This window comes from Columba livia, chromosome 6 (assembly GCF_036013475.1).
Source record: "Columba livia isolate bColLiv1 breed racing homer chromosome 6, bColLiv1.pat.W.v2, whole genome shotgun sequence".
NCBI lineage: Eukaryota > Metazoa > Chordata > Aves > Columbiformes > Columbidae > Columba > Columba livia.
In genome coordinates, this window is record NC_088607.1 from 35,715,136 (window position 1) to 35,739,207 (window position 24,072).

Sequence of the window (24,072 nt, forward strand, 5' to 3'; positions counted from 1 at the left end):
CGGCGCGTCGCAAGGGGGCGGCGCGGCGCGTCGCAAGGGGGCGGCGCGGCGCAAGGGGGCGGCACAGCACGGGGAGCATTGCGGGGGGCGGGGGGACAGCTTCTCTATGGGGTTTTCTTTGTTTTTAATGTTTTTCCCACTTTTATTAGCTCCGCCTGCCCGGTTGAAGACCACGCCGCAGCACACTAGGCCTACGGGGCTCTACCCCAAAACAACAAAAAAAAGCTCAAATTCGCACAAGTGTGGGCCCCCCACCCTGCTCACCCCTCCTCGGGCGAGCCCCCCGACACCCCGTCCCACACGGGGCCGGGATGGGGGACACACACCCACCCCATGCCCCTCCGGCAGTGGGGGGGTCACAGGGACCCCCGGTTGGGGGGCTGCCACCCGGCCGTGCCGCTCGCCGGGCTTTCCTGCTCCTCTACCAGATGTAGCCGCCGTCGTCGCCCTCGCCTGCTTCACCCTCCTCTTCCTCGCCTTCCTCGCCCGCCTCTTCTGGCTCCTTCTCCTCCTCGTCCTCCCAGCCCACGCTGCTCCCAAAGTCGCCCGAAAACCCTGCCGCCTCCTCTGCGGGAGCGAGGGGCAGGGGCTCAGGCCCCGTTCCCGGCGCTGCAGCCCTCTCCCCGGGCGGGGGACGCCCCCCGGCTGCCCGCCGGCGCTCACCGCAGTCGGGGCTGCCGTGGCCGCGGGTGCCCGTCAGCTCGGCCCCGTGCTGGTCCACGCACCAGCACTCCCCGCCGCCTGGCTCGCACTGCGCCCGCCGGTAGTACCCGTCCTCATCGCAGCTGGGGATGAAGGTGCCTGCAGGGAAGCGATGACCCCCCCCCCCAAAACACGTGCAGCGCAAGAAGAGCCCCCCACAGAGCTCCCTGTCCCTCCCCTGCCCGACCGGGGAACAGGGGCCCCGGAGCCCCAACTCACCCGGCTTCATTTTGGCTGCTTCTTGGATCTGAATCTTCTCCAGCTCCCTGAGGCAGGGCGGCTCTGCAGCACCCCCACACGCCGCTCTTAGGGTGCGCGTGCAGCCCCCCCGCAAAACATGGTGTGCAACCCCCAGACCCTGCATCACGCATCCCCATGACCCCAGAGCCTACACACCCCCTGCCCGCCCAGTGTGCAGCCCCCCGGCCCCACAGCGTGCATCCCCCCCAATCCCGTGGCATGCGTCCCCACAACCCTGCTGTGTGCATCCCCCCGACCCCACAGCCTACGCTCCCATTCCCACAGCAAACCCCCCACCCCACCCATGCACCCCCTGCCCCGGCATGACGCACTTTCCCTCCAGAAGCAGAAGCACCACTCGGGCGCGGAGACGCGGCCGTCCCTGGAGGTGTCGCAGGAGTTGAAGAAGGAGCGGATGCAAACTTCGTACTTATCCAGGTTGATGGCGGCCAGCTCGGCCGCCTCCAGGAACAGATCCCCGCTGGTGTCCAGCCGGGCGAACATCCACCCCACTGCCTCCTTGCAGCTGGCCGCCACGCTCCTCTCCAGCGCTGCGGGGCAGGATGTGACCCGTGGCTTCCTGGCTCCCCCGGGAACAGCCCCCCGTGTCCCCTCCCCGCATAGCAGGGGGCTCTTACCGGTGGCAGGGCTGGCGGGGAGGCCGCCGGAGCCGTTCTGCTTGGCATTCTCCCGCAGGAGCTGGAACCAGTCGCGCAGGCGGTCACCCAGGTCGGCCAGGTCCTGCCCGGTGCACGGCTTTGGGGGGAGTCCAAGGGGGTGGCGTCAGGCTGGGCAGGGCGCAGGGACACCCCCCTGGTGTCCCCTGTCCCACTCACCTTGCTTGCCATCGCCGGTGGGAGCGTGCGGGGTTGGGCAGGGGCACTGCCCCTCGCACCGCACCGTCAGCTGCTTGCTGGCCAGGCACGCCTGCTGCTCCAGCTTGCACTGCGGGGCGGCAGCGGGACGTCAGCCAGAGAGGGGACACGGCACGGTGTCCCCCTCCCCGTGGCGAGCTGCCACCATCCTTACCGCCGAGCTGTAAGTGTGGCCGTCAGAGCCGCAGACAGCGGCGAGCGGGGCGGCATGGCAGGGCTTGCAGCCCCCGTGGCCCTTGGCGCCCGGCAGCTTGATCCTGCGCGGGATGAGAGGTGCGGGAGTGCAATGCTGAGCCCCATCTCCACTGCTCAGCCCCGTGTCCGCCACCCTCCTACCTGTGCTCCAGCTTCTTGCGGCTGATGCACATGGCGCGCTGGTAGCCCTGCGCCACACACACCTTGTGCCGGCTGCACTTCACCTTCTGGCAGGGGTCCTTGGTGGTGTCCAGGGCTGGGGGGGCAGAGAGGGGATGGGGCAGGTGGGGGTGCAGGGGAGACCCCCCCCAGGGGAGCCCCGGCAGCGCTGGCCGCGGGCCGGCCCAACACAAAGCACCATTGAGGCTGCAGCTGGGCAGCCGCCACGGCACCAGCTGCCGCTTCCCAGCACACACCGGCCCCGGCACCGCTCCCGCCGGAAGGAAATAACCCAAGGGGGGAGCAGGCAGAAAGGGTCCCCCCCACAGCACACTTTGAGAGTCTCTCAAATTATGAACGTTTGTTCTGCCTCTGCTTGATCACTGTGTTTTGCTCGCAGGCGCCAATGACAGATGAAACAATATCCAACGTGCCAATCCTTATTTTGGGTAACAAAATCGACAGGCCCGAGGCCATCAGCGAGGAGAAGCTACGGGAGATCTTTGGGCTTTACGGACAGACCACAGGAAAGGTAGGGAGGCATCCAAACCGTGGGGCGTCCACCGGCAAGGGAGGGCTCGTGGGGTTTGTTGCTCCACCCAGAAACTAACTGAGGTTGTTACTGTGAGTTTGTCCACAATACTGATGAAGCTGAGTCTTTAATCATAACAATAACGCCCATGGGCAAGTGTTAAAACTTCCAGAATTGTGCAAAGTATGGTACCTCTATAACGATGAGGGCATGAGGTGTCAAGCTGGTGTTTTAACATCGTCGTGCTCTTCTGGCTTCATTACTCTGCATTTCCATGTTTTCACGGTTTAAAAACACGACATTTAGAGAGAACTGATCAGCAGCGCTGGGTGAGGGTAGTATAACAGCCCGAGGCTGCTCTTGGCACTGTCTTATCTGCACCGTGACGATTGCTTTCTGCCTCGGAAATGGTTTGGTTTGGTGTTTCTAACTGCTGGCTCCGAAAGTCCCACGGGAGCGGGATTTCCCGCTTCCCCGAGGGCGGCAGGGCTGCGGTTCTGACCCCTTTTTTGGATTTCCGCAGGGAAACGTGCCACTGAAAGACCTGAACGCGCGTCCCATGGAGGTGTTCATGTGCAGCGTGCTCAAGAGGCAAGGCTACGGCGAAGGCTTCCGCTGGCTATCGCAGTACATTGGCTGATAACTCGGGACAGACACGCGAGTGTGGCTCCTCTGGACTGATCCTCTTCACACGGACTTTTCTATTCGAACGCGGAAGGTTTTCCAACCGCGTCACCGGCTTTGACCAAGAGACTCCTGGTTTTCGGCTGCCCTGTGGCACAGTGGTGACACACGACTCTTTTCCACGCGATGGGGAGACAGCACCGTCCTGCACACGGGTGCACGTTGTCCCTTTCAGTTCGGTTACAGCGGGGCTGGTGTGATCCGGGAAGGAAAACTCTGCACGCTGCACTGTAACGGCTGAAAAAGAGAGCACGTCTCACCACTGTGGTTAATTGACTTAAGAAAAAACAATTATATTTTTTAAAGAAAGTGTTAATGTAAACAGCGTCCCTTCTAACTTTTTAGTTTAACGTTCATCTTGTTTAGTCCGGAGTCTGGTTATATATTTAACGGTATTTAGATATTTCACCAATTACTGAACCAAGGTATCACGGTATTAGAAGTCCTCAATAAACATAGCGTTTGGGCTTAACTGAGCTGGAGGGTGGCTGTGCTGTGTCACGCTGAGCGACGACCAAGAGGGTGCCCGTGGGACTGACGTGCGCAATCCGAGCTGCTTTGGTTTACGGGGATTTGTTGTAGCTGGAGAAAAGCAGCCGCCAGCACGCCCGGGGTAGCGGTTTGGACGCGGTTCCCCTGCAGCCGGGCCAAGGGCCTCGAATCCTCCCGCTGTGCCCGTCACAGCGAGAACCACGGAGCTGTTTGGTGGTAGTAGCATGGAAGCGTTTGACATTGGCGTATCATGAGGTTATTAATGTAGACTAAACCAGTTTCTTTTATACTCGGCGGACTTTGCTGTCTGAAGTTCCATTACTGTCTAGCGCTCGTTTTCAGTTAAATAAAGACATTTTTCTCCTCTGAAGGGGTGGCGGTCCTCAGTCTAACCTGGTGCAACAGAGCACACGCGCCTGGTGTAGCTGCTCCTGGGGGTAAAACACAGCGTGAGCGGAAAGAACGAACTCACCATTGCCGGCTCTTCTTCGCATCGATTCTCGATGTCGATTTATAAGGCTTAAAACCACCTTTAGCAGCCAGCGATGCTCTGGAGGAGGGGAAGGCTGCTGGGGAGGGAAACTGAGGCAGGGTGGCGGCCTCACCTCGGGGCTGGGAACCAGGCACAGCTCGCACCTCGGGGGCCAGCAGGGGCTGCTTGACCAAGGAGGCTGTGGGGGCAGCTTAAATTCTGCCTCCTGTTTACTCGCGGAGTTCTGGGGAGTTTTAACTCTCCAAGAGGAGCTCTGCAAGGGCTGGTACCCCAGGTTGTGGACAAGCAAGCTGACGGGCCGGACACTGCTTCACCCGGAACCCGAGTGCCGGGCATCGAACCTGGAAACAGCCCTTCCCGCCCCTGCGGAAAGCGGGAGGCAAACCTGCAATTCGGGAAGGGAGCTGGGGCGGTGGAAGTGGGGATAGCGGCACCCGGCCCGTTGGCTATTGCACCGGGGGAGGGTGAACGGGCTGCGGGGAAGCGGAGCGGAGGGAACCGGGAACTGGGAAGGAACCCGTTCCCACCCGGCCCCGGTCGCTCTGAGGGCCGGCGGAAGCGCCGCTAAAACGGCCACGTTACGCGCTCCGCCCCGCCGCCGCCGCCAATGGGGAGGGCGCAAGGCCCCGCTTTAGCCAATGAGCGAGGGCGGCGCGGCGCGGGGGGCGGCGCGGCGCGGGGGGCGGCGCGGCGCGGGGGGCGGCGCGGCGCGGGGGGCGGCGCGGCGCGGGGGGCGGCGCGGCGCGGGGGGCGGCGCGGCGCGGGGGGCGGCGCGGCGCGGGGGGCGGCGCGGCGCGGGGGGCGGCGCGGCGCGGGGGGCGGCGCGGCGCGGGGGGCGGCGCGGCGCGGGGGGCGGCGCGGCGCGGGGGGCGGCGCGGCGCGGGGGGCGGCGCGGCGCGGGGGGCGGCGCGGCGCGGGGGGCGGCGCGGCGCGGGGGGCGGCGCGGCGCGGGGGGCGGCGCGGCGCGGGGGGCGGCGCGGCGCGGGGGGCGGCGCGGCGCGGGGGGCGGCGCGGCGCGGGGGGCGGCGCGGCGCGGGGGGCGGCGCGGCGCGGGGGGCGGCGCGGCGCGGGGGGCGGCGCGGCGCTGCCTTGCGCTGCGTTGCTTCGCTTTGCTCCGCTTTGCTTCGCTCCCGGGGCTGCCCCGCATGCAGCCCGCGCCGCGGCCGCCGCCATGGAGGAGGAGCAGACGTGCTGCGTGGTCAGCATCTCTGGCTCCCCCGGTTCGCCCCAGCCGGGCGCTGGCCCCTGCAGCTGCAGCGGGGTGGTGCTGAGCCGCGGCCCCGGGCTGGTGCTGTGCCACGGCGCCCGCTTTGCGGCCTTCCTGCGGGATGGCCCTGCCGCCTGGGCGCAGCCCCGTGCCCTGCTGCCCGATGCCTTGCAGCCCTCCCTGCGCCTCCATGTCCTGCACCCCTCAGCGGGGACCCGCGTCCCAGCCCTCAGCCGTGACGCTCCAGCAGCATCGCGCAGCCCAGCCGGTGCCTTGCAGCAGCACGAAGCCCAGCTCCTGGCCCTGGTGCCCTGCAGAACCTTCCAGAAGGCGCTGGCGCAGGCGTTCGGGCAGGCGGAGCAATGGCGCTTTGGCGGGGAGGCAGCGGGGGCCGACCCGCGGGCCCTGCACTGGTTCGCCTGGCTGCGGGTGCCCGGCCTGGACACCCCTGCGGGCGGCTGGACGGCGCGGGCGAGCGCCGGGTGCCTGCGCAAGGGCCAGGCGCTGCGGGCCTGCGGCTCCCCCTTCGGCGCCCTCTGCCCCGACCTCTTCCTCAACACCCTGAGCAAAGGGGTGGTCAGCAACATGGCTGGCGAGGAGAACGCCCTGCTCCTCACCGACGCGCGCTGCCTGCCCGGCACCGAGGGCGGCGGTGCCTTCTTGCCGTCTGCCACCGGCTCCCGCTTGGTGGCCGTCATTGCCGCCTCCTTCTGCTGGAAAGGCGCCGAGTGGGTCGGGCTCACCCTGCTCTGCTCCCTCGCTGCCATCCTGCGCAGCAGCGCCGGTGTCCTGGACGCCGCCGGGGTGGCGGTGCCACCAGTGCCGGGGCGGGTGGCCGCGGTGCAGGCAGCAGGAGAGCAGGACCCCCTGGGCTGGGTGGCGCTGGTGGAGTGTGGGGGGACGTGGGGGTCGGGGGTGCTGCTGTCTCCCCGCCTGCTCCTCACCTGCCGGCATGTGGTGGAGGCCGGTGACCCGCTCTGCGTGACACCAGCGCCTGGTCCCAGCCGGTGAGTGTGGCTGCGTGTGTCCCCTCGCCTTGTCCTCAGGTCCCCCTGGCTGTGACATCTCCTGTGCCGTGTCCTTAGGGCCGCCACTGTCCTCAGCGGGCGCCTGGTGTTTGCCACCGAGGAGTCTTCTCCCTTCGACGTGGCCGTGGTGGAGCTGCAGGACAGCGTGCCGGGCTTTGTCCCCCCGCGCCCAGCACACACCTTCCTCCCAGGTAAGCGTCCCGTGGGGACATGGGGTGCCGAGATGTCAGGGTCACCCCCTCGCACCCACCTCCCGCCTCCTTCCCACCCCAGGCGAGGAGGTGAGCGTGATGGGCTTCGGGGCGCTGGGGCGGGCCTGCGGCCCCTCGGTGACAGCGGGGGTCCTCTCGGCTGTGGTGACGGTGGCCGGGCGCCCTGTCATGCTGCAGACCACCTGCGCCGTCCATGGGGGCTCCAGCGGCAGCCCCCTCGTCTCCTCCCGCAGCGGACGCCTCCTGGGTAAGCTGGAGGGTCTCCTGTGGGGGGTTCCCATGGGTGTCCCCCGGGTGGACACTGTGACACTCCTCTCGCCGCCAGGGATCGTGGCCAGCAACACCCGGGACACCAGCGCGGGGACCACCTACCCGCACCTCAACTTCTGCATCCCCATCACCATCCTGCAGCCCCTCGTCGCGCGCTACCGATGCACCAGGGACCCCAACGCCTTCGCCGAGCTCAACCGGGCGGGTGAGGGCGTGCGGGCGGCTTGGTGGCTCCAGCGGCAGCCGGGACCCCCCAGCAAGCTCTGACGCCCCCATCTCGGGGGTTTGTGCCGGGGCAGAGCTGCCACGGCCCCTCTTTGGCCCCAGTGGTGTCGCGGCCGAGTGCCTGGCCCCCGTGGGGCTGGCGGAGCGTGGGTGTCCTGGGGTGGGGGACACGCCGTGGTGCTTTTGCCGGCTGCTGCCGACACCAAATTGGGGGAGAGCTGGGGGCTTGTTTTATGTCTTCTTTTCCCTGGAGCCATAAACACTGTGAGCTGAGGCGCTGGTGTTCTGCGATACCGCGCGGCTGGGCGGCCGGGGTCTGCGTGGGGGTGTTGTTGGATTGGGGGGGTTCCTATAAGGGATGCTTTGGGTCAGGGTCTTGGTTGGGGGAGCGGAGAGAGGGTTAGTTTGGGGCTGGGGACACATTTCGGGGGGACCCTATGGAGGGAGGCCAGATCCAACTCTGTGTCAGCTGAGTGTGGGACCAAACCCTCCCAGCCCTCCCTATCCGGGGGATGGCAGCCCCTGCCCCGCTAAAAGAGGGGAGCAGCCCCCCCAGCACCCTGTGCAGGGCTGGCAGGTGCTGCTGGGGTATGAGGGTTTGTTTTTGCAGGGGGGAGCAACGGGCGTGCGAGTGTTTGACACAGCACAGGGTATTTATTTCACAGCCGCTACACAACACCGGGGGCCGGGGCAGCCGCGCAAGCACAGCACGGGGAGCATTGCGGGGGGCGGGGGGGCAGCTTCTCTATGGGGTTTTCTTTGTTTTTAATGTTTTTCCCACTTTTATTAGCTCCGCGTGCCCGGTTGAAGACCACGCCGCAGCACACTAGGCCTACGGGGCTCTACCCCAAAACAACAAAAAAAAGCTCAAATTCGCACAAGTGTGGGCCCCCCACCCTGCTCACCCCTCCTCGGGCGAGCCCCCCGACACCCCGTCCCACACGGGGCCGGGATGGGGGACACACACCCACCCCATGCCCCTCCGGCAGTGGGGGGGTCACAGGGACCCCCGGTTGGGGGGCTGCCACCCGGCCGTGCCGCTCGCCGGGCTTTCCTGCTCCTCTACCAGATGTAGCCGCCGTCGTCGCCCTCGCCTGCTTCACCCTCCTCTTCCTCGCCTTCCTCGCCCGCCTCTTCTGGCTCCTTCTCCTCCTCGTCCTCCCAGCCCACGCTGCTCCCAAAGTCGCCCGAAAACCCTGCCGCCTCCTCTGCGGGAGCGAGGGGCAGGGGCTCAGGCCCCGTTCCCGGCGCTGCAGCCCTCTCCCCGGGCGGGGGACGCCCCCCGGCTGCCCGCCGGCGCTCACCGCAGTCGGGGCTGCCGTGGCCGCGGGTGCCCGTCAGCTCGGCCCCGTGCTGGTCCACGCACCAGCACTCCCCGCCGCCTGGCTCGCACTGCGCCCGCCGGTAGTACCCGTCCTCATCGCAGCTGGGGATGAAGGTGCCTGCAGGGAAGCGATGACCCCCCCCCCCAAAACACGTGCAGCGCAAGAAGAGCCCCCCACAGAGCTCCCTGTCCCTCCCCTGCCCGACCGGGGAACAGGGGCCCCGGAGCCCCAACTCACCCGGCTTCATTTTGGCTGCTTCTTGGATCTGAATCTTCTCCAGCTCCCTGAGGCAGGGCGGCTCTGCAGCACCCCCACACGCCGCTCTTAGGGTGCGCGTGCAGCCCCCCCGCAAAACATGGTGTGCAACCCCCAGACCCTGCATCACGCATCCCCATGACCCCAGAGCCTACACACCCCCTGCCCGCCCAGTGTGCAGCCCCCCGGCCCCACAGCGTGCATCCCCCCCAATCCCGTGGCATGCGTCCCCACAACCCTGCTGTGTGCATCCCCCCGACCCCACAGCCTACGCTCCCATTCCCACAGCAAACCCCCCACCCCACCCATGCACCCCCTGCCCCGGCATGACGCACTTTCCCTCCAGAAGCAGAAGCACCACTCGGGCGCGGAGACGCGGCCGTCCCTGGAGGTGTCGCAGGAGTTGAAGAAGGAGCGGATGCAAACTTCGTACTTATCCAGGTTGATGGCGGCCAGCTCGGCCGCCTCCAGGAACAGATCCCCGCTGGTGTCCAGCCGGGCGAACATCCACCCCACTGCCTCCTTGCAGCTGGCCGCCACGCTCCTCTCCAGCGCTGCGGGGCAGGATGTGACCCGTGGCTTCCTGGCTCCCCCGGGAACAGCCCCCCGTGTCCCCTCCCCGCATAGCAGGGGGCTCTTACCGGTGGCAGGGCTGGCGGGGAGGCCGCCGGAGCCGTTCTGCTTGGCATTCTCCCGCAGGAGCTGGAACCAGTCGCGCAGGCGGTCACCCAGGTCGGCCAGGTCCTGCCCGGTGCACGGCTCTGGGGGGAGTCCAAGGGGGTGGCGTCAGGCTGGGCAGGGCGCAGGGACACCCCCCTGGTGTCCCCTGTCCCACTCACCTTGCTTGCCATCGCCGGTGGGAGCGTGCGGGGTTGGGCAGGGGCACTGCCCCTCGCACCGCACCGTCAGCTGCTTGCTGGCCAGGCACGCCTGCTGCTCCAGCTTGCACTGCGGGGCGGCAGCGGGACGTCAGCCAGAGAGGGGACACGGCACGGTGTCCCCCTCCCCGTGGCGAGCTGCCACCATCCTTACCGCCGAGCTGTAAGTGTGGCCGTCAGAGCCGCAGACAGCGGCGAGCGGGGCGGCATGGCAGGGCTTGCAGCCCCCGTGGCCCTTGGCGCCCGGCAGCTTGATCCTGCGCGGGATGAGAGGTGCGGGAGTGCAATGCTGAGCCCCATCTCCACTGCTCAGCCCCGTGTCCGCCACCCTCCTACCTGTGCTCCAGCTTCTTGCGGCTGATGCACATGGCGCGCTGGTAGCCCTGCGCCACACACACCTTGTGCCGGCTGCACTTCACCTTCTGGCAGGGGTCCTTGGTGGTGTCCAGGGCTGGGGGGGCAGAGAGGGGATGGGGCAGGTGGGGGTGCAGGGGAGACCCCCCCCAGGGGAGCCCCGGCAGCGCTGGCCGCGGGCCGGCCCAACACAAAGCACCATTGAGGCTGCAGCTGGGCAGCCGCCACGGCACCAGCTGCCGCTTCCCAGCACACACCGGCCCCGGCACCGCTCCCGCCGGAAGGAAATAACCCAAGGGGGGAGCAGGCAGAAAGTGTCCCCCCCACAGCACACTTTGAGAGTCTCTCAAATTATGAACGTTTGTTCTGCCTCTGCTTGATCACTGTGTTTTGCTCGCAGGCGCCAATGACAGATGAAACAATATCCAACGTGCCAATCCTTATTTTGGGTAACAAAATCGACAGGCCCGAGGCCATCAGCGAGGAGAAGCTGCGGGAGATCTTTGGGCTTTACGGACAGACCACAGGAAAGGTAGGGAGGCATCCAAACCGTGGGGCGTCCACCGGCAAGGGAGGGCTCGTGGGGTTTGTTGCTCCATCCAGAAACTAACTGAGGTTGTTACTGTGAGTTTGTCCACAATACTGATGAAGCTGAGTCTTTAATCATAACAATAACGCCCATGGGCAAGTGTTAAAACTTCCAGAATTGTGCAAAGTATGGTACCTCTATAACGATGAGGGCATGAGGTGTCAAGCTGGTGTTTTAACATCGTCGTGCTCTTCTGGCTTCATTACTCTGCATTTCCATGTTTTCACGGTTTAAAAACACGACATTTAGAGAGAACTGATCAGCAGCGCTGGGTGAGGGTAGTATAACAGCCCGAGGCTGCTCTTGGCACTGTCTTATCTGCACCGTGACGATTGCTTTCTGCCTCGGAAATGGTTTGGTTTGGTGTTTCTAACTGCTGGCTCCGAAAGTCCCACGGGAGCGGGATTTCCCGCTTCCCCGAGGGCGGCAGGGCTGCGGTTCTGACCCCTTTTTTGGATTTCCGCAGGGAAACGTGCCACTGAAAGACCTGAACGCGCGTCCCATGGAGGTGTTCATGTGCAGCGTGCTCAAGAGGCAAGGCTACGGCGAAGGCTTCCGCTGGCTATCGCAGTACATTGACTGATAACTCGGGACAGACACGCGAGTGTGGCTCCTCTGGACTGATCCTCTTCACACGGACTTTTCTATTCGAACGCGGAAGGTTTTCCAACCGCGTCACCGGCTTTGACCAAGAGACTCCTGGTTTTCGGCTGCCCTGTGGCACAGTGGTGACACACGACTCTTTTCCACGCGATGGGGAGACAGCACCGTCCTGCACAGGGGTGCACGTTGTCCCTTTCAGTTCGGTTACAGCGGGGCTGGTGTGATCCGGGAAGGAAAACTCTGCACGCTGCACTGTAACGGCTGAAAAAGAGAGCACGTCTCACCACTGTGGTTAATTGACTTAAGAAAAAACAATTATATTTTTTAAAGAAAGTGTTAATGTAAACAGCGTCCCTTCTAACTTTTTAGTTTAACGTTCATCTTGTTTAGTCCGGAGTCTGGTTAGGGTTTTTTTAAAAAAAAAAAACCATATTTAACGGTATTTAGATATTTCACCAATTACTGAACCAAGGTATCACGGTATTAGAAGTCCTCAATAAACATAGCGTTTGGGCTTAACTGAGCTGGAGGGTGGCTGTGCTGTGTCACGCTGAGCGACGACCAAGAGGGTGCCCGTGGGACTGACGTGCGCAATCCGAGCTGCTTTGGTTTACGGGGATTTGTTGTAGCTGGAGAAAAGCAGCCGCCAGCACGCCCGGGGTAGCGGTTTGGACGCGGTTCCCCTGCAGCCGGGCCAAGGGCCTCGAATCCTCCCGCTGTGCCCGTCACAGCGAGAACCACGGAGCTGTTTGGTGGTAGTAGCATGGAAGCGTTTGACATTGGCGTATCATGAGGTTATTAATGTAGACTAAACCAGTTTCTTTTATACTCGGCGGACTTTGCTGTCTGAAGTTCCATTACTGTCTAGCGCTCGTTTTCAGTTAAATAAAGACATTTTTCTCCTCTGAAGGGGTGGCGGTCCTCAGTCTAACCTGGTGCAACAGAGCACACGCGCCTGGTGTAGCTGCTCCTGGGGGTAAAACACAGCGTGAGCGGAAAGAACGAACTCACCATTGCCGGCTCTTCTTCGCATCGATTCTCGATGTCGATTTATAAGGCTTAAAACCACCTTTAGCAGCCAGCGATGCTCTGGAGGAGGGGAAGGCTGCTGGGGAGGGAAACTGAGGCAGGGTGGCGGCCTCACCTCGGGGCTGGGAACCAGGCACAGCTCGCACCTCGGGGGCCAGCAGGGGCTGCTTGACCAAGGAGGCTGTGGGGGCAGCTTAAATTCTGCCTCCTGTTTACTCGCGGAGTTCTGGGGAGTTTTAACTCTCCAAGAGGAGCTCTGCAAGGGCTGGTACCCCAGGTTGTGGACAAGCAAGCTGACGGGCCGGACACTGCTTCACCCGGAACCCGAGTGCCGGGCATCGAACCTGGAAACAGCCCTTCCCGCCCCTGCGGAAAGCGGGAGGCAAACCTGCAATTCGGGAAGGGAGCTGGGGCGGTGGAAGTGGGGATAGCGGCACCCGGCCCGTTGGCTATTGCACCGGGGGAGGGTGAACGGGCTGCGGGGAAGCGGAGCGGAGGGAACCGGGAACTGGGAAGAAACCCGTTCCCACCCGGCCCCGGTCGCTCTGAGGGCCGGCGGAAGCGCCGCTAAAACGGCCACGTTACGCGCTCCGCCCCGCCGCCGCCGCCAATGGGGAGGGCGCAAGGCCCCGCTTTAGCCAATGAGCGAGGGCGGCGCGGCGCGGGGGGCGGCGCGGCGCGGGGGGCGGCGCGGCGCGGGGGGCGGCGCGGCGCGGGGGGCGGCGCGGCGCGGGGGGCGGCGCGGCGCGGGGGGCGGCGCGGCGCGGGGGGCGGCGCGGCGCGGGGGGCGGCGCGGCGCGGGGGGCGGCGCGGCGCGGGGGGCGGCGCGGCGCGGGGGGCGGCGCGGCGCGGGGGGCGGCGCGGCGCGGGGGGCGGCGCGGCGCGGGGGGCGGCGCGGCGCGGGGGGCGGCGCGGCGCGGGGGGCGGCGCGGCGCGGGGGGCGGCGCGGCGCGGGGGGCGGCGCGGCGCGGGGGGCGGCGCGGCGCGGGGGGCGGCGCGGCGCGGGGGGCGGCGCGGCGCGGGGGGCGGCGCGGCGCGGGGGGCGGCGCGGCGCTGCCTTGCGCTGCGTTGCTTCGCTTTGCTCCGCTTTGCTTCGCTTTGCTCCGCTTTGCTCCGCTCCCGGGGCTGCCCCGCATGCAGCCCGCGCCGCGGCCGCCGCCATGGAGGAGGAGCAGACGTGCTGCGTGGTCAGCATCTCTGGCTCCCCCGGTTCGCCCCAGCCGGGCGCTGGCCCCTGCAGCTGCAGCGGGGTGGTGCTGAGCCGCGGCCCCGGGCTGGTGCTGTGCCACGGCGCCCGCTTTGCGGCCTTCCTGCGGGATGGCCCTGCCGCCTGGGCGCAGCCCCGTGCCCTGCTGCCCGATGCCTTGCAGCCCTCCCTGCGCCTCCATGTCCTGCACCCCTCAGCGGGGACCCGCGTCCCAGCCCTCAGCCGTGACGCTCCAGCAGCATCGCGCAGCCCAGCCGGTGCCTTGCAGCAGCACGAAGCCCAGCTCCTGGCCCTGGTGCCCTGCAGAACCTTCCAGAAGGCGCTGGCGCAGGCGTTCGGGCAGGCGGAGCAATGGCGCTTTGGCGGGGAGGCAGCGGGGGCCGACCCGCGGGCCCTGCACTGGTTCGCCTGGCTGCGGGTGCCCGGCCTGGACACCCCTGCGGGCGGCTGGACGGCGCGGGCGAGCGCCGGGTGCCTGCGCAAGGGCCAGGCGCTGCGGGCCTGCGGCTCCCCCTTCGGCGCCCTCTGCCCCGACCTCTTCCTCAACACCCTGAGCAAAGGGGTGGTCAGCAACATGGCTGGCGAGGAGAACGCCCTGCTCCTCACCGACGCGCGCTGCCTGCCCGGCACCGAGGGCGGCGGTGCCTTCTTGCCGTCTGCCACCGGCTCCCGCTTGGTGGCCGTCATTGCCGCCTCCTTCTGCTGGAAAGGCGCCGAGTGGGTCGGGCTCACCCTGCTCTGCTCCCTCGCTGCCATCCTGCGCAGCAGCGCCGGTGTCCTGGACGCCGCCGGGGTGGCGGTGCCACCAGTGCCGGGGCGGGTGGCCGCGGTGCAGGCAGCAGGAGAGCAGGACCCCCTGGGCTGGGTGGCGCTGGTGGAGTGTGGGGGGACGTGGGGGTCGGGGGTGCTGCTGTCTCCCCGCCTGCTCCTCACCTGCCGGCATGTGGTGGAGGCCGGTGACCCGCTCTGCGTGACACCAGCGCCTGGTCCCAGCCGGTGAGTGTGGCTGCGTGTGTCCCCTCGCCTTGTCCTCAGGTCCCCCTGGCTGTGACATCTCCTGTGCCGTGTCCTTAGGGCCGCCACTGTCCTCAGCGGGCGCCTGGTGTTTGCCACCGAGGAGTCTTCTCCCTTCGACGTGGCCGTGGTGGAGCTGCAGGACAGCGTGCCGGGCTTTGTCCCCCCGCGCCCAGCACACACCTTCCTCCCAGGTAAGCGTCCCGTGGGGACATGGGGTGCCGAGATGTCAGGGTCACCCCCTCGCACCCACCTCCCGCCTCCTTCCCACCCCAGGCGAGGAGGTGAGCGTGATGGGCTTCGGGGCGCTGGGGCGGGCCTGCGGCCCCTCGGTGACAGCGGGGGTCCTCTCGGCTGTGGTGACGGTGGCCGGGCGCCCTGTCATGCTGCAGACCACCTGCGCCGTCCATGGGGGCTCCAGCGGCAGCCCCCTCGTCTCCTCCCGCAGCGGACGCCTCCTGGGTAAGCTGGAGGGTCTCCTGTGGGGGGTTCCCATGGGTGTCCCCCGGGTGGACACTGTGACACTCCTCTCGCCGCCAGGGATCGTGGCCAGCAACACCCGGGACACCAGCGCGGGGACCACCTACCCGCACCTCAACTTCTGCATCCCCATCACCATCCTGCAGCCCCTCGTCGCGCGCTACCGATGCACCAGGGACCCCAACGCCTTCGCCGAGCTCAACCGGGCGGGTGAGGGCGTGCAGGCGGCTTGGTGGCTCCAGCGGCAGCCGGGACCCCCCAGCAAGCTCTGACGCGCCCATCTCGGGGGTTTGTGCCGGGGCAGAGCTGCCACGGCCCCTCTTTGGCCCCAGTGGTGTCGCGGCCGCGTGCCTGGCCCCCGTGGGGCTGGCGGAGCGTGGGTGTCCTGGGGTGGGGGACACGCCGTGGTGCTTTTGCCGGCTGCTGCCGACACCAAATTGGGGGAGAGCTGGGGGCTTGTTTTATGTCTTCTTTTCCCTGGAGCCATAAACACTGTGAGCTGAGGCGCTGGTGTTCTGCGATACCGCGCGGCTGGGCGGCCGGGGTCTGCGTGGGGGTGTTGTTGGATTGGGGGGCTTCCTATAAGGGATGCTTTGGGTCAGGGTCTTGGTTGGGGGAGCGGAGAGAGGGTTAGTTTGGGGCTGGGGACACATTTCGGGGGGACCCTATGGAACTGGGTCCGGGAACTGGGAAGGAACCCGTTCCCACCCGGCCCCGGTCGCTCTGAAGGCCGGCGGAAGCGCCGCTAAAACGGCCACGTTACGCGCTCCGCCCCGCCGCCGCCGCCAATGGGGAGGGCGCAAGGCCCCGCTTTAGCCAATGAGCGAGGGCGGCGCGTCGCAAGGGGGCGACGCGGCGCGTCGCAAGGGGGCGGCGCGGCGCGGCGCGTCGCAAGGGGACGACGCGGCGCGTGGCAAGGGGGCGGCGCGGCGCGGCGCGTCGCAAGGGGGCGGCGCGGCGCGTCGCAAGGGGGCGGCGCGGCGCGGCGCGTGGCAAGGGGGCGGCGCGGCGCGGCGCGTCGCAAGGGGACGACGCGGCGCGTCGCAAGGGGGCGGCGCGGCGCGTCGCAAGGGGGCGGCGCGGCGCGGCGCGTCGCAAGGGGGCGGCGCGGCGCGGCGCGTCGCAAGGGGACGACGCGGCGCGTCGCAAGGGGGCGGCGCGGCGCGGCGCGTCGCAAGGGGGCGGCGCGGCGCGTCGCAAGGGGGCGGCGCGGCGCGTCGCAAGGGGGCGGCGCGGCGCGTCGCAAGGGGGCGGCGCGGCGCGTCGCAAGGGGGCGGCGCGGCGCGTCGCAAGGGGGCGGCGCGGCGCGTCGCAAGGGGGCGGCGCGGCGCGTCGCAAGGGGGCGGCGCGGCGCGTCGCAAGGGGGCGGCGCGGCGCAAGGGGGCGGCACAGCACGGGGAGCATTGCGGGGGGCGGGGGGACAGCTTCTCTATGGGGTTTTCTTTGTTTTTAATGTTTTTCCCACTTTTATTAGCTCCGCCTGCCCGGTTGAAGACCACGCCGCAGCACACTAGGCCTACGGGGCTCTACCCCAAAACAACAAAAAAAAGCTCAAATTCGCACAAGTGTGGGCCCCCCACCCTGCTCACCCCTCCTCGGGCGAGCCCCCCGACACCCCGTCCCACACGGGGCCGGGATGGGGGACACACACCCACCCCATGCCCCTCCGGCAGTGGGGGGGTCACAGGGACCCCCGGTTGGGGGGCTGCCACCCGGCCGTGCCGCTCGCCGGGCTTTCCTGCTCCTCTACCAGATGTAGCCGCCGTCGTCGCCCTCGCCTGCTTCACCCTCCTCTTCCTCGCCTTCCTCGCCCGCCTCTTCTGGCTCCTTCTCCTCCTCGTCCTCCCAGCCCACGCTGCTCCCAAAGTCGCCCGAAAACCCTGCCGCCTCCTCTGCGGGAGCGAGGGGCAGGGGCTCAGGCCCCGTTCCCGGCGCTGCAGCCCTCTCCCCGGGCGGGGGACGCCCCCCGGCTGCCCGCCGGCGCTCACCGCAGTCGGGGCTGCCGTGGCCGCGGGTGCCCGTCAGCTCGGCCCCGTGCTGGTCCACGCACCAGCACTCCCCGCCGCCTGGCTCGCACTGCGCCCGCCGGTAGTACCCGTCCTCATCGCAGCTGGGGATGAAGGTGCCTGCAGGGAAGCGATGACCCCCCCCCCCAAAACACGTGCAGCGCAAGAAGAGCCCCCCACAGAGCTCCCTGTCCCTCCCCTGCCCGACCGGGGAACAGGGGCCCCGGAGCCCCAACTCACCCGGCTTCATTTTGGCTGCTTCTTGGATCTGAATCTTCTCCAGCTCCCTGGGGCAGGGCGGCTCTGCAGCACCCCCACACGCCGCTCTTAGGGTGCGCGTGCAGCCCCCCCGCAAAACATGGTGTGCAACCCCCAGACCCTGCATCACGCATCCCCATGACCCCAGAGCCTACACACCCCCTGCCCGCCCAGTGTGCAGCCCCCCGGCCCCACAGCGTGCATCCCCCCCAATCCCGTGGCATGCGTCCCCACAACCCTGCTGTGTGCATCCCCCCGACCCCACAGCCTACGCTCCCATTCCCACAGCAAACCCCCCACCCCACCCATGCACCCCCTGCCCCGGCATGACGCACTTTCCCTCCAGAAGCAGAAGCACCACTCGGGCGCGGAGACGCGGCCGTCCCTGGAGGTGTCGCAGGAGTTGAAGAAGGAGCGGATGCAAACTTCGTACTTATCCAGGTTGATGGCGGCCAGCTCGGCCGCCTCCAGGAACAGATCCCCGCTGGTGTCCAGCCGGGCGAACATCCACCCCACTGCCTCCTTGCAGCTGGCCGCCACGCTCCTCTCCAGCGCTGCGGGGCAGGATGTGACCCGTGGCTTCCTGGCTCCCCCGGGAACAGCCCCCCGTGTCCCCTCCCCGCATAGCAGGGGGCTCTTACCGGTGGCAGGGCTGGCGGGGAGGCCGCCGGAGCCGTTCTGCTTGGCATTCTCCCGCAGGAGCTGGAACCAGTCGCGCAGGCGGTCACCCAGGTCGGCCAGGTCCTGCCCGGTGCACGGCTCTGGGGGGAGTCCAAGGGGGTGGCGTCAGGCTGGGCAGGGCGCAGGGACACCCCCCTGGTGTCCCCTGTCCCACTCACCTTGCTTGCCATCGCCGGTGGGAGCGTGCGGGGTTGGGCAGGGGCACTGCCCCTCGCACCGCACCGTCAGCTGCTTGCTGGCCAGGCACGCCTGCTGCTCCAGCTTGCACTGCGGGGCGGCAGCGGGACGTCAGCCAGAGAGGGGACACGGCACGGTGTCCCCCTCCCCGTGGCGAGCTGCCACCATCCTTACCGCCGAGCTGTAAGTGTGGCCGTCAGAGCCGCAGACAGCGGCGAGCGGGGCGGCATGGCAGGGCTTGCAGCCCCCGTGGCCCTTGGCGCCCGGCAGCTTGATCCTGCGCGGGATGAGAGGTGCGGGAGTGCAATGCTGAGCCCCATCTCCACTGCTCAGCCCCGTGTCCGCCACCCTCCTACCTGTGCTCCAGCTTCTTGCGGCTGATGCACATGGCGCGCTGGTAGCCCTGCGCCACACACACCTTGTGCCGGCTGCACTTCACCTTCTGGCAGGGGTCCTTGGTGGTGTCCAGGGCTGGGGGGGCAGAGAGGGGATGGGGCAGGTGGGGGTGCAGGGGAGACCCCCCCCAGGGGAGCCCCGGCAGCGCTGGCCGCGGGCCGGCCCAACACAAAGCACCATTGAGGCTGCAGCTGGGCAGCCGCCACGGCACCAGCTGCCGCTTCCCAGCACACACCGGCCCCGGCACCGCTCCCGCCGGAAGGAAATAACCCAAGGGGGGAGCAGGCAGAAAGTGTCCCCCCCACAGCACACTTTGAGAGTCTCTCAAATTATGAACGTTTGTTCTGCCTCTGCTTGATCACTGTGTTTTGCTCGCAGGCGCCAATGACAGATGAAACAATATCCAACGTGCCAATCCTTATTTTGGGTAACAAAATCGACAGGCCCGAGGCCATCAGCGAGGAGAAGCTGCGGGAGATCTTTGGGCTTTACGGACAGACCACAGGAAAGGTAGGGAGGCATCCAAACCGTGGGGCGTCCACCGGCAAGGGAGGGCTCGTGGGGTTTGTTGCTCCATCCAGAAACTAACTGAGGTTGTTACTGTGAGTTTGTCCACAATACTGATGAAGCTGAGTCTTTAATCATAACAATAACGCCCATGGGCAAGTGTTAAAACTTCCAGAATTGTGCAAAGTATGGTACCTCTATAACGATGAGGGCATGAGGTGTCAAGCTGGTGTTTTAACATCGTCGTGCTCTTCTGGCTTCATTACTCTGCATTTCCATGTTTTCACGGTTTAAAAACACGACATTTAGAGAGAACTGATCAGCAGCGCTGGGTGAGGGTAGTATAACAGCCCGAGGCTGCTCTTGGCACTGTCTTATCTGCACCGTGACGATTGCTTTCTGCCTCGGAAATGGTTTGGTTTGGTGTTTCTAACTGCTGGCTCCGAAAGTCCCACGGGAGCGGGATTTCCCGCTTCCCCGAGGGCGGCAGGGCTGCGGTTCTGACCCCTTTTTTGGATTTCCGCAGGGAAACGTGCCACTGAAAGACCTGAACGCGCGTCCCATGGAGGTGTTCATGTGCAGCGTGCTCAAGAGGCAAGGCTACGGCGAAGGCTTCCGCTGGCTATCGCAGTACATTGACTGATAACTCGGGACAGACACGCGAGTGTGGCTCCTCTGGACTGATCCTCTTCACACGGACTTTTCTATTCGAACGCGGAAGGTTTTCCAACCGCGTCACCGGCTTTGACCAAGAGACTCCTGGTTTTCGGCTGCCCTGTGGCACAGTGGTGACACACGACTCTTTTCCACGCGATGGGGAGACAGCACCGTCCTGCACAGGGGTGCACGTTGTCCCTTTCAGTTCGGTTACAGCGGGGCTGGTGTGATCCGGGAAGGAAAACTCTGCACGCTGCACTGTAACGGCTGAAAAAGAGAGCACGTCTCACCACTGTGGTTAATTGACTTAAGAAAAAACAATTATATTTTTTAAAGAAAGTGTTAATGTAAACAGCGTCCCTTCTAACTTTTTAGTTTAACGTTCATCTTGTTTAGTCCGGAGTCTGGTTAGGGTTTTTTTAAAAAAAAAAAACCATATTTAACGGTATTTAGATATTTCACCAATTACTGAACCAAGGTATCACGGTATTAGAAGTCCTCAATAAACATAGCGTTTGGGCTTAACTGAGCTGGAGGGTGGCTGTGCTGTGTCACGCTGAGCGACGACCAAGAGGGTGCCCGTGGGACTGACGTGCGCAATCCGAGCTGCTTTGGTTTACGGGGATTTGTTGTAGCTGGAGAAAAGCAGCCGCCAGCACGCCCGGGGTAGCGGTTTGGACGCGGTTCCCCTGCAGCCGGGCCAAGGGCCTCGAATCCTCCCGCTGTGCCCGTCACAGCGAGAACCACGGAGCTGTTTGGTGGTAGTAGCATGGAAGCGTTTGACATTGGCGTATCATGAGGTTATTAATGTAGACTAAACCAGTTTCTTTTATACTCGGCGGACTTTGCTGTCTGAAGTTCCATTACTGTCTAGCGCTCGTTTTCAGTTAAATAAAGACATTTTTCTCCTCTGAAGGGGTGGCGGTCCTCAGTCTAACCTGGTGCAACAGAGCACACGCGCCTGGTGTAGCTGCTCCTGGGGGTAAAACACAGCGTGAGCGGAAAGAACGAACTCACCATTGCCGGCTCTTCTTCGCATCGATTCTCGATGTCGATTTATAAGGCTTAAAACCACCTTTAGCAGCCAGCGATGCTCTGGAGGAGGGGAAGGCTGCTGGGGAGGGAAACTGAGGCAGGGTGGCGGCCTCACCTCGGGGCTGGGAACCAGGCACAGCTCGCACCTCGGGGGCCAGCAGGGGCTGCTTGACCAAGGAGGCTGTGGGGGCAGCTTAAATTCTGCCTCCTGTTTACTCGCGGAGTTCTGGGGAGTTTTAACTCTCCAAGAGGAGCTCTGCAAGGGCTGGTACCCCAGGTTGTGGACAAGCAAGCTGACGGGCCGGACACTGCTTCACCCGGAACCCGAGTGCCGGGCATCGAACCTGGAAACAGCCCTTCCCGCCCCTGCGGAAAGCGGGAGGCAAACCTGCAATTCGGGAAGGGAGCTGGGGCGGTGGAAGTGGGGATAGCGGCACCCGGCCCGTTGGCTATTGCACCGGGGGAGGGTGAACGGGCTGCGGGGAAGCGGAGCGGAGGGAACCGGGAACTGGGAAGAAACCCGTTCCCACCCGGCCCCGGTCGCTCTGAGGGCCGGCGGAAGCGCCGCTAAAACGGCCACGTTACGCGCTCCGCCCCGCCGCCGCCGCCAATGGGGAGGGCGCAAGGCCCCGCTTTAGCCAATGAGCGAGGGCGGCGCGGCGCGGGGGGCGGCGCGGCGCGGGGGGCGGCGCGGCGCGGGGGGCGGCGCGGCGCGGGGGGCGGCGCGGCGCGGGGGGCGGCGCGGCGCGGGGGGCGGCGCGGCGCGGGGGGCGGCGCGGCGCGGGGGGCGGCGCGGCGCGGGGGGCGGCGCGGCGCGGGGGGCGGCGCGGCGCGGGGGGCGGCGCGGCGCGGGGGGCGGCGCGGCGCGGGGGGCGGCGCGGCGCGGGGGGCGGCGCGGCGCGGGGGGCGGCGCGGCGCGGGGGGCGGCGCGGCGCGGGGGGCGGCGCGGCGCGGGGGGCGGCGCGGCGCGGGGGGCGGCGCGGCGCGGGGGGCGGCGCGGCGCGGGGGGCGGCGCGGCGCGGGGGGCGGCGCGGCGCGGGGGGCGGCGCGGCGCTGCCTTGCGCTGCGTTGCTTCGCTTTGCTCCGCTTTGCTTCGCTTTGCTCCGCTTTGCTCCGCTCCCGGGGCTGCCCCGCATGCAGCCCGCGCCGCGGCCGCCGCCATGGAGGAGGAGCAGACGTGCTGCGTGGTCAGCATCTCTGGCTCCCCCGGTTCGCCCCAGCCGGGCGCTGGCCCCTGCAGCTGCAGCGGGGTGGTGCTGAGCCGCGGCCCCGGGCTGGTGCTGTGCCACGGCGCCCGCTTTGCGGCCTTCCTGCGGGATGGCCCTGCCGCCTGGGCGCAGCCCCGTGCCCTGCTGCCCGATGCCTTGCAGCCCTCCCTGCGCCTCCATGTCCTGCACCCCTCAGCGGGGACCCGCGTCCCAGCCCTCAGCCGTGACGCTCCAGCAGCATCGCGCAGCCCAGCCGGTGCCTTGCAGCAGCACGAAGCCCAGCTCCTGGCCCTGGTGCCCTGCAGAACCTTCCAGAAGGCGCTGGCGCAGGCGTTCGGGCAGGCGGAGCAATGGCGCTTTGGCGGGGAGGCAGCGGGGGCCGACCCGCGGGCCCTGCACTGGTTCGCCTGGCTGCGGGTGCCCGGCCTGGACACCCCTGCGGGCGGCTGGACGGCGCGGGCGAGCGCCGGGTGCCTGCGCAAGGGCCAGGCGCTGCGGGCCTGCGGCTCCCCCTTCGGCGCCCTCTGCCCCGACCTCTTCCTCAACACCCTGAGCAAAGGGGTGGTCAGCAACATGGCTGGCGAGGAGAACGCCCTGCTCCTCACCGACGCGCGCTGCCTGCCCGGCACCGAGGGCGGCGGTGCCTTCTTGCCGTCTGCCACCGGCTCCCGCTTGGTGGCCGTCATTGCCGCCTCCTTCTGCTGGAAAGGCGCCGAGTGGGTCGGGCTCACCCTGCTCTGCTCCCTCGCTGCCATCCTGCGCAGCAGCGCCGGTGTCCTGGACGCCGCCGGGGTGGCGGTGCCACCAGTGCCGGGGCGGGTGGCCGCGGCGCAGGCAGCAGGAGAGCAGGACCCCCTGGGCTGGGTGGCGCTGGTGGAGTGTGGGGGGACGTGGGGGTCGGGGGTGCTGCTGTCTCCCCGCCTGCTCCTCACCTGCCGGCATGTGGTGGAGGCCGGTGACCCGCTCTGCGTGACACCAGCGCCTGGTCCCAGCCGGTGAGTGTGGCTGCGTGTGTCCCCTCGCCTTGTCCTCAGGTCCCCCTGGCTGTGACATCTCCTGTGCCGTGTCCTTAGGGCCGCCACTGTCCTCAGCGGGCGCCTGGTGTTTGCCACCGAGGAGTCTTCTCCCTTCGACGTGGCCGTGGTGGAGCTGCAGGACAGCGTGCCGGGCTTTGTCCCCCCGCGCCCAGCACACACCTTCCTCCCAGGTAAGCGTCCCGTGGGGACATGGGGTGCCGAGATGTCAGGGTCACCCCCTCGCACCCACCTCCCGCCTCCTTCCCACCCCAGGCGAGGAGGTGAGCGTGATGGGCTTCGGGGCGCTGGGGCGGGCCTGCGGCCCCTCGGTGACAGCGGGGGTCCTCTCGGCTGTGGTGACGGTGGCCGGGCGCCCTGTCATGCTGCAGACCACCTGCGCCGTCCATGGGGGCTCCAGCGGCAGCCCCCTCGTCTCCTCCCGCAGCGGACGCCTCCTGGGTAAGCTGGAGGGTCTCCTGTGGGGGGTTCCCATGGGTGTCCCCCGGGTGGACACTGTGACACTCCTCTCGCCGCCAGGGATCGTGGCCAGCAACACCCGGGACACCAGCGCGGGGACCACCTACCCGCACCTCAACTTCTGCATCCCCATCACCATCCTGCAGCCCCTCGTCGCGCGCTACCGATGCACCAGGGACCCCAACGCCTTCGCCGAGCTCAACCGGGCGGGTGAGGGCGTGCAGGCGGCTTGGTGGCTCCAGCGGCAGCCGGGACCCCCCAGCAAGCTCTGACGCGCCCATCTCGGGGGTTTGTGCCGGGGCAGAGCTGCCACGGCCCCTCTTTGGCCCCAGTGGTGTCGCGGCCGCGTGCCTGGCCCCCGTGGGGCTGGCGGAGCGTGGGTGTCCTGGGGTGGGGGACACGCCGTGGTGCTTTTGCCGGCTGCTGCCGACACCAAATTGGGGGAGAGCTGGGGGCTTGTTTTATGTCTTCTTTTCCCTGGAGCCATAAACACTGTGAGCTGAGGCGCTGGTGTTCTGCGATACCGCGCGGCTGGGCGGCCGGGGTCTGCGTGGGGGTGTTGTTGGATTGGGGGGCTTCCTATAAGGGATGCTTTGGGTCAGGGTC

The 24,072-nt window shown here is 67.1% G+C and overlaps 9 protein-coding genes across 15 annotated transcripts; 6 read left to right on the plus strand and 3 right to left on the minus strand.

Moving 5' to 3' along the window:
* Positions 1–100: 100 nt before the first annotated feature.
* Positions 101–3,230, minus strand: LOC135579799 (testican-2-like). The gene is made up of 9 exons (XM_065068048.1): positions 2,896–3,230; positions 2,154–2,268; positions 1,972–2,074; positions 1,750–1,887; positions 1,581–1,698; positions 1,275–1,493; positions 922–984; positions 664–801; positions 101–567 (listed from the first exon to the last, which is right to left on the minus strand). Exons 1-9 carry the CDS (start codon positions 2,939–2,941, stop codon positions 422–424), a joined length of 1,086 nt encoding a protein of 361 aa, XP_064924120.1. The 5' UTR covers positions 2,942–3,230; the 3' UTR covers positions 101–421.
* Positions 1,443–4,249, plus strand: LOC135579798 (GTP-binding protein SAR1a-like). 2 transcript variants are annotated; one of them, XM_065068047.1, is made up of 3 exons: positions 1,443–1,680; positions 2,572–2,703; positions 3,227–4,249. In XM_065068047.1, the coding sequence occupies exons 2-3, from the start codon at positions 2,578–2,580 to the stop codon at positions 3,341–3,343; spliced, it is 243 nt and encodes an 80-aa protein (XP_064924119.1). In that variant the 5' UTR covers positions 1,443–1,680; positions 2,572–2,577; the 3' UTR covers positions 3,344–4,249. The 2 variants fall into 2 exon arrangements, with proteins under 2 accessions (XP_064924119.1, XP_064924118.1); XM_065068046.1 differs by lacking the exon at positions 1,443–1,680 and having other exon boundaries at positions 2,262–2,703.
* A 1,176-nt stretch (positions 4,250–5,425) lies between these two features.
* Positions 5,426–7,587, plus strand: LOC135579800 (peroxisomal leader peptide-processing protease-like). 2 transcript variants are annotated; one of them, XM_065068049.1, is made up of 4 exons: positions 5,434–6,586; positions 6,665–6,798; positions 6,881–7,066; positions 7,145–7,587. In XM_065068049.1, the coding sequence occupies exons 1-4, from the start codon at positions 5,544–5,546 to the stop codon at positions 7,354–7,356; spliced, it is 1,575 nt and encodes a 524-aa protein (XP_064924121.1). In that variant the 5' UTR covers positions 5,434–5,543; the 3' UTR covers positions 7,357–7,587. The 2 variants fall into 2 exon arrangements, with proteins under 2 accessions (XP_064924122.1, XP_064924121.1); XM_065068050.1 differs by lacking the exon at positions 6,881–7,066 and having other exon boundaries at positions 5,426–6,586.
* Positions 7,588–7,948: 361 nt separating this feature from the next.
* LOC102087368 (testican-2) lies at positions 7,949–12,873 on the minus strand. Of its 2 annotated transcripts, none has more exons than XM_065068052.1 (9): positions 12,330–12,873; positions 10,109–10,223; positions 9,927–10,029; positions 9,734–9,842; positions 9,536–9,655; positions 9,230–9,448; positions 8,877–8,939; positions 8,619–8,756; positions 7,949–8,522 (listed from the first exon to the last, which is right to left on the minus strand). In XM_065068052.1, the coding sequence occupies exons 1-9, from the start codon at positions 12,349–12,351 to the stop codon at positions 8,377–8,379; spliced, it is 1,035 nt and encodes a 344-aa protein (XP_064924124.1). In that variant the 5' UTR covers positions 12,352–12,873; the 3' UTR covers positions 7,949–8,376. The 2 variants fall into 2 exon arrangements, with proteins under 2 accessions (XP_064924124.1, XP_064924123.1); XM_065068051.1 differs by lacking the exon at positions 12,330–12,873 and adding an exon at positions 10,851–11,186.
* On the plus strand, positions 10,284–12,227 carry LOC135579801 (GTP-binding protein SAR1a-like). The gene is made up of 2 exons (XM_065068053.1): positions 10,284–10,658; positions 11,182–12,227. The coding sequence occupies exons 1-2, from the start codon at positions 10,533–10,535 to the stop codon at positions 11,296–11,298; spliced, it is 243 nt and encodes an 80-aa protein (XP_064924125.1). The 5' UTR covers positions 10,284–10,532; the 3' UTR covers positions 11,299–12,227.
* Positions 12,874–13,368: 495 nt separating the features above from the next.
* LOC135579802 (peroxisomal leader peptide-processing protease-like) lies at positions 13,369–15,551 on the plus strand. 2 transcript variants are annotated; one of them, XM_065068054.1, is made up of 4 exons: positions 13,376–14,550; positions 14,629–14,762; positions 14,845–15,030; positions 15,109–15,551. In XM_065068054.1, exons 1-4 carry the CDS (start codon positions 13,508–13,510, stop codon positions 15,318–15,320), a joined length of 1,575 nt encoding a protein of 524 aa, XP_064924126.1. In that variant the 5' UTR covers positions 13,376–13,507; the 3' UTR covers positions 15,321–15,551. The 2 variants fall into 2 exon arrangements, with proteins under 2 accessions (XP_064924127.1, XP_064924126.1); XM_065068055.1 differs by lacking the exon at positions 14,845–15,030 and having other exon boundaries at positions 13,369–14,550.
* Positions 15,552–16,473: 922 nt separating this feature from the next.
* LOC135579804 (testican-2-like) lies at positions 16,474–21,296 on the minus strand. 2 transcript variants are annotated; one of them, XM_065068059.1, is made up of 9 exons: positions 20,748–21,296; positions 18,527–18,641; positions 18,345–18,447; positions 18,152–18,260; positions 17,954–18,073; positions 17,648–17,866; positions 17,295–17,357; positions 17,037–17,174; positions 16,474–16,940 (listed from the first exon to the last, which is right to left on the minus strand). In XM_065068059.1, exons 1-9 carry the CDS (start codon positions 20,767–20,769, stop codon positions 16,795–16,797), a joined length of 1,035 nt encoding a protein of 344 aa, XP_064924131.1. In that variant the 5' UTR covers positions 20,770–21,296; the 3' UTR covers positions 16,474–16,794. The 2 variants fall into 2 exon arrangements, with proteins under 2 accessions (XP_064924131.1, XP_064924130.1); XM_065068058.1 differs by lacking the exon at positions 20,748–21,296 and adding an exon at positions 19,269–19,606.
* Positions 18,636–20,645, plus strand: LOC102092755 (GTP-binding protein SAR1a). The gene is made up of 2 exons (XM_005515866.2): positions 18,636–19,076; positions 19,600–20,645. Exons 1-2 carry the CDS (start codon positions 18,951–18,953, stop codon positions 19,714–19,716), a joined length of 243 nt encoding a protein of 80 aa, XP_005515923.2. The 5' UTR covers positions 18,636–18,950; the 3' UTR covers positions 19,717–20,645.
* Positions 21,297–21,785: 489 nt separating the features above from the next.
* On the plus strand, positions 21,786–23,969 carry LOC135579803 (peroxisomal leader peptide-processing protease-like). 2 transcript variants are annotated; one of them, XM_065068056.1, is made up of 4 exons: positions 21,792–22,968; positions 23,047–23,180; positions 23,263–23,448; positions 23,527–23,969. In XM_065068056.1, the coding sequence occupies exons 1-4, from the start codon at positions 21,926–21,928 to the stop codon at positions 23,736–23,738; spliced, it is 1,575 nt and encodes a 524-aa protein (XP_064924128.1). In that variant the 5' UTR covers positions 21,792–21,925; the 3' UTR covers positions 23,739–23,969. The 2 variants fall into 2 exon arrangements, with proteins under 2 accessions (XP_064924129.1, XP_064924128.1); XM_065068057.1 differs by lacking the exon at positions 23,263–23,448 and having other exon boundaries at positions 21,786–22,968.
* The last annotated feature ends 103 nt before the right edge of the window (positions 23,970–24,072 follow it).

Excerpts from the sequence above, each read along its gene's own strand:
- LOC102087368 (XM_065068051.1), bottom strand. The coding sequence starts at position 10,896 with ATGTTAAAACACCAGCTTGACACCTCATGCCCTCATCGTTATAGAG. Across the intron at positions 10,030-10,108 it reads CGCAAGAAGCTGGAGCACAG|GATCAAGCTGCCGGGCGCCA; the intron begins GTAGGAGGGTGG and ends CATCCCGCGCAG. Across the intron at positions 9,449-9,535 it reads CCCCGCCAGCCCTGCCACCG|CGCTGGAGAGGAGCGTGGCG; the intron begins GTAAGAGCCCCC and ends CCTGCCCCGCAG.
- LOC135579801 (XM_065068053.1), top strand. The coding sequence starts at position 10,533 with ATGACAGATGAAACAATATCCAACGTGCCAATCCTTATTTTGGGTAAC. Across the intron at positions 10,659-11,181 it reads ACGGACAGACCACAGGAAAG|GGAAACGTGCCACTGAAAGA; the intron begins GTAGGGAGGCAT and ends GGATTTCCGCAG.
- LOC135579802 (XM_065068054.1), top strand. The coding sequence starts at position 13,508 with ATGGAGGAGGAGCAGACGTGCTGCGTGGTCAGCATCTCTGGCTCCCCC. Across the intron at positions 14,551-14,628 it reads CCAGCGCCTGGTCCCAGCCG|GGCCGCCACTGTCCTCAGCG; the intron begins GTGAGTGTGGCT and ends CCGTGTCCTTAG. Across the intron at positions 15,031-15,108 it reads CCGCAGCGGACGCCTCCTGG|GGATCGTGGCCAGCAACACC; the intron begins GTAAGCTGGAGG and ends TCTCGCCGCCAG.
- LOC135579800 (XM_065068049.1), top strand. The coding sequence starts at position 5,544 with ATGGAGGAGGAGCAGACGTGCTGCGTGGTCAGCATCTCTGGCTCCCCC. Across the intron at positions 6,587-6,664 it reads CCAGCGCCTGGTCCCAGCCG|GGCCGCCACTGTCCTCAGCG; the intron begins GTGAGTGTGGCT and ends CCGTGTCCTTAG. Across the intron at positions 6,799-6,880 it reads AGCACACACCTTCCTCCCAG|GCGAGGAGGTGAGCGTGATG; the intron begins GTAAGCGTCCCG and ends TTCCCACCCCAG.
- LOC135579803 (XM_065068056.1), top strand. The coding sequence starts at position 21,926 with ATGGAGGAGGAGCAGACGTGCTGCGTGGTCAGCATCTCTGGCTCCCCC. Across the intron at positions 23,181-23,262 it reads AGCACACACCTTCCTCCCAG|GCGAGGAGGTGAGCGTGATG; the intron begins GTAAGCGTCCCG and ends TTCCCACCCCAG. Across the intron at positions 23,449-23,526 it reads CCGCAGCGGACGCCTCCTGG|GGATCGTGGCCAGCAACACC; the intron begins GTAAGCTGGAGG and ends TCTCGCCGCCAG.
- LOC102092755 (XM_005515866.2), top strand. The coding sequence starts at position 18,951 with ATGACAGATGAAACAATATCCAACGTGCCAATCCTTATTTTGGGTAAC. Across the intron at positions 19,077-19,599 it reads ACGGACAGACCACAGGAAAG|GGAAACGTGCCACTGAAAGA; the intron begins GTAGGGAGGCAT and ends GGATTTCCGCAG.
- LOC135579799 (XM_065068048.1), bottom strand. The coding sequence starts at position 2,941 with ATGTTAAAACACCAGCTTGACACCTCATGCCCTCATCGTTATAGAG. Across the intron at positions 1,699-1,749 it reads ACAGGGGACACCAGGGGGGT|CCGTGCACCGGGCAGGACCT; the intron begins GTCCCTGCGCCC and ends CTCCCCCCAAAG. Across the intron at positions 1,494-1,580 it reads CCCCGCCAGCCCTGCCACCG|CGCTGGAGAGGAGCGTGGCG; the intron begins GTAAGAGCCCCC and ends CCTGCCCCGCAG.
- LOC135579804 (XM_065068058.1), bottom strand. The coding sequence starts at position 19,314 with ATGTTAAAACACCAGCTTGACACCTCATGCCCTCATCGTTATAGAG. Across the intron at positions 18,448-18,526 it reads CGCAAGAAGCTGGAGCACAG|GATCAAGCTGCCGGGCGCCA; the intron begins GTAGGAGGGTGG and ends CATCCCGCGCAG. Across the intron at positions 17,867-17,953 it reads CCCCGCCAGCCCTGCCACCG|CGCTGGAGAGGAGCGTGGCG; the intron begins GTAAGAGCCCCC and ends CCTGCCCCGCAG.
- LOC135579798 (XM_065068047.1), top strand. The coding sequence starts at position 2,578 with ATGACAGATGAAACAATATCCAACGTGCCAATCCTTATTTTGGGTAAC. Across the intron at positions 2,704-3,226 it reads ACGGACAGACCACAGGAAAG|GGAAACGTGCCACTGAAAGA; the intron begins GTAGGGAGGCAT and ends GGATTTCCGCAG.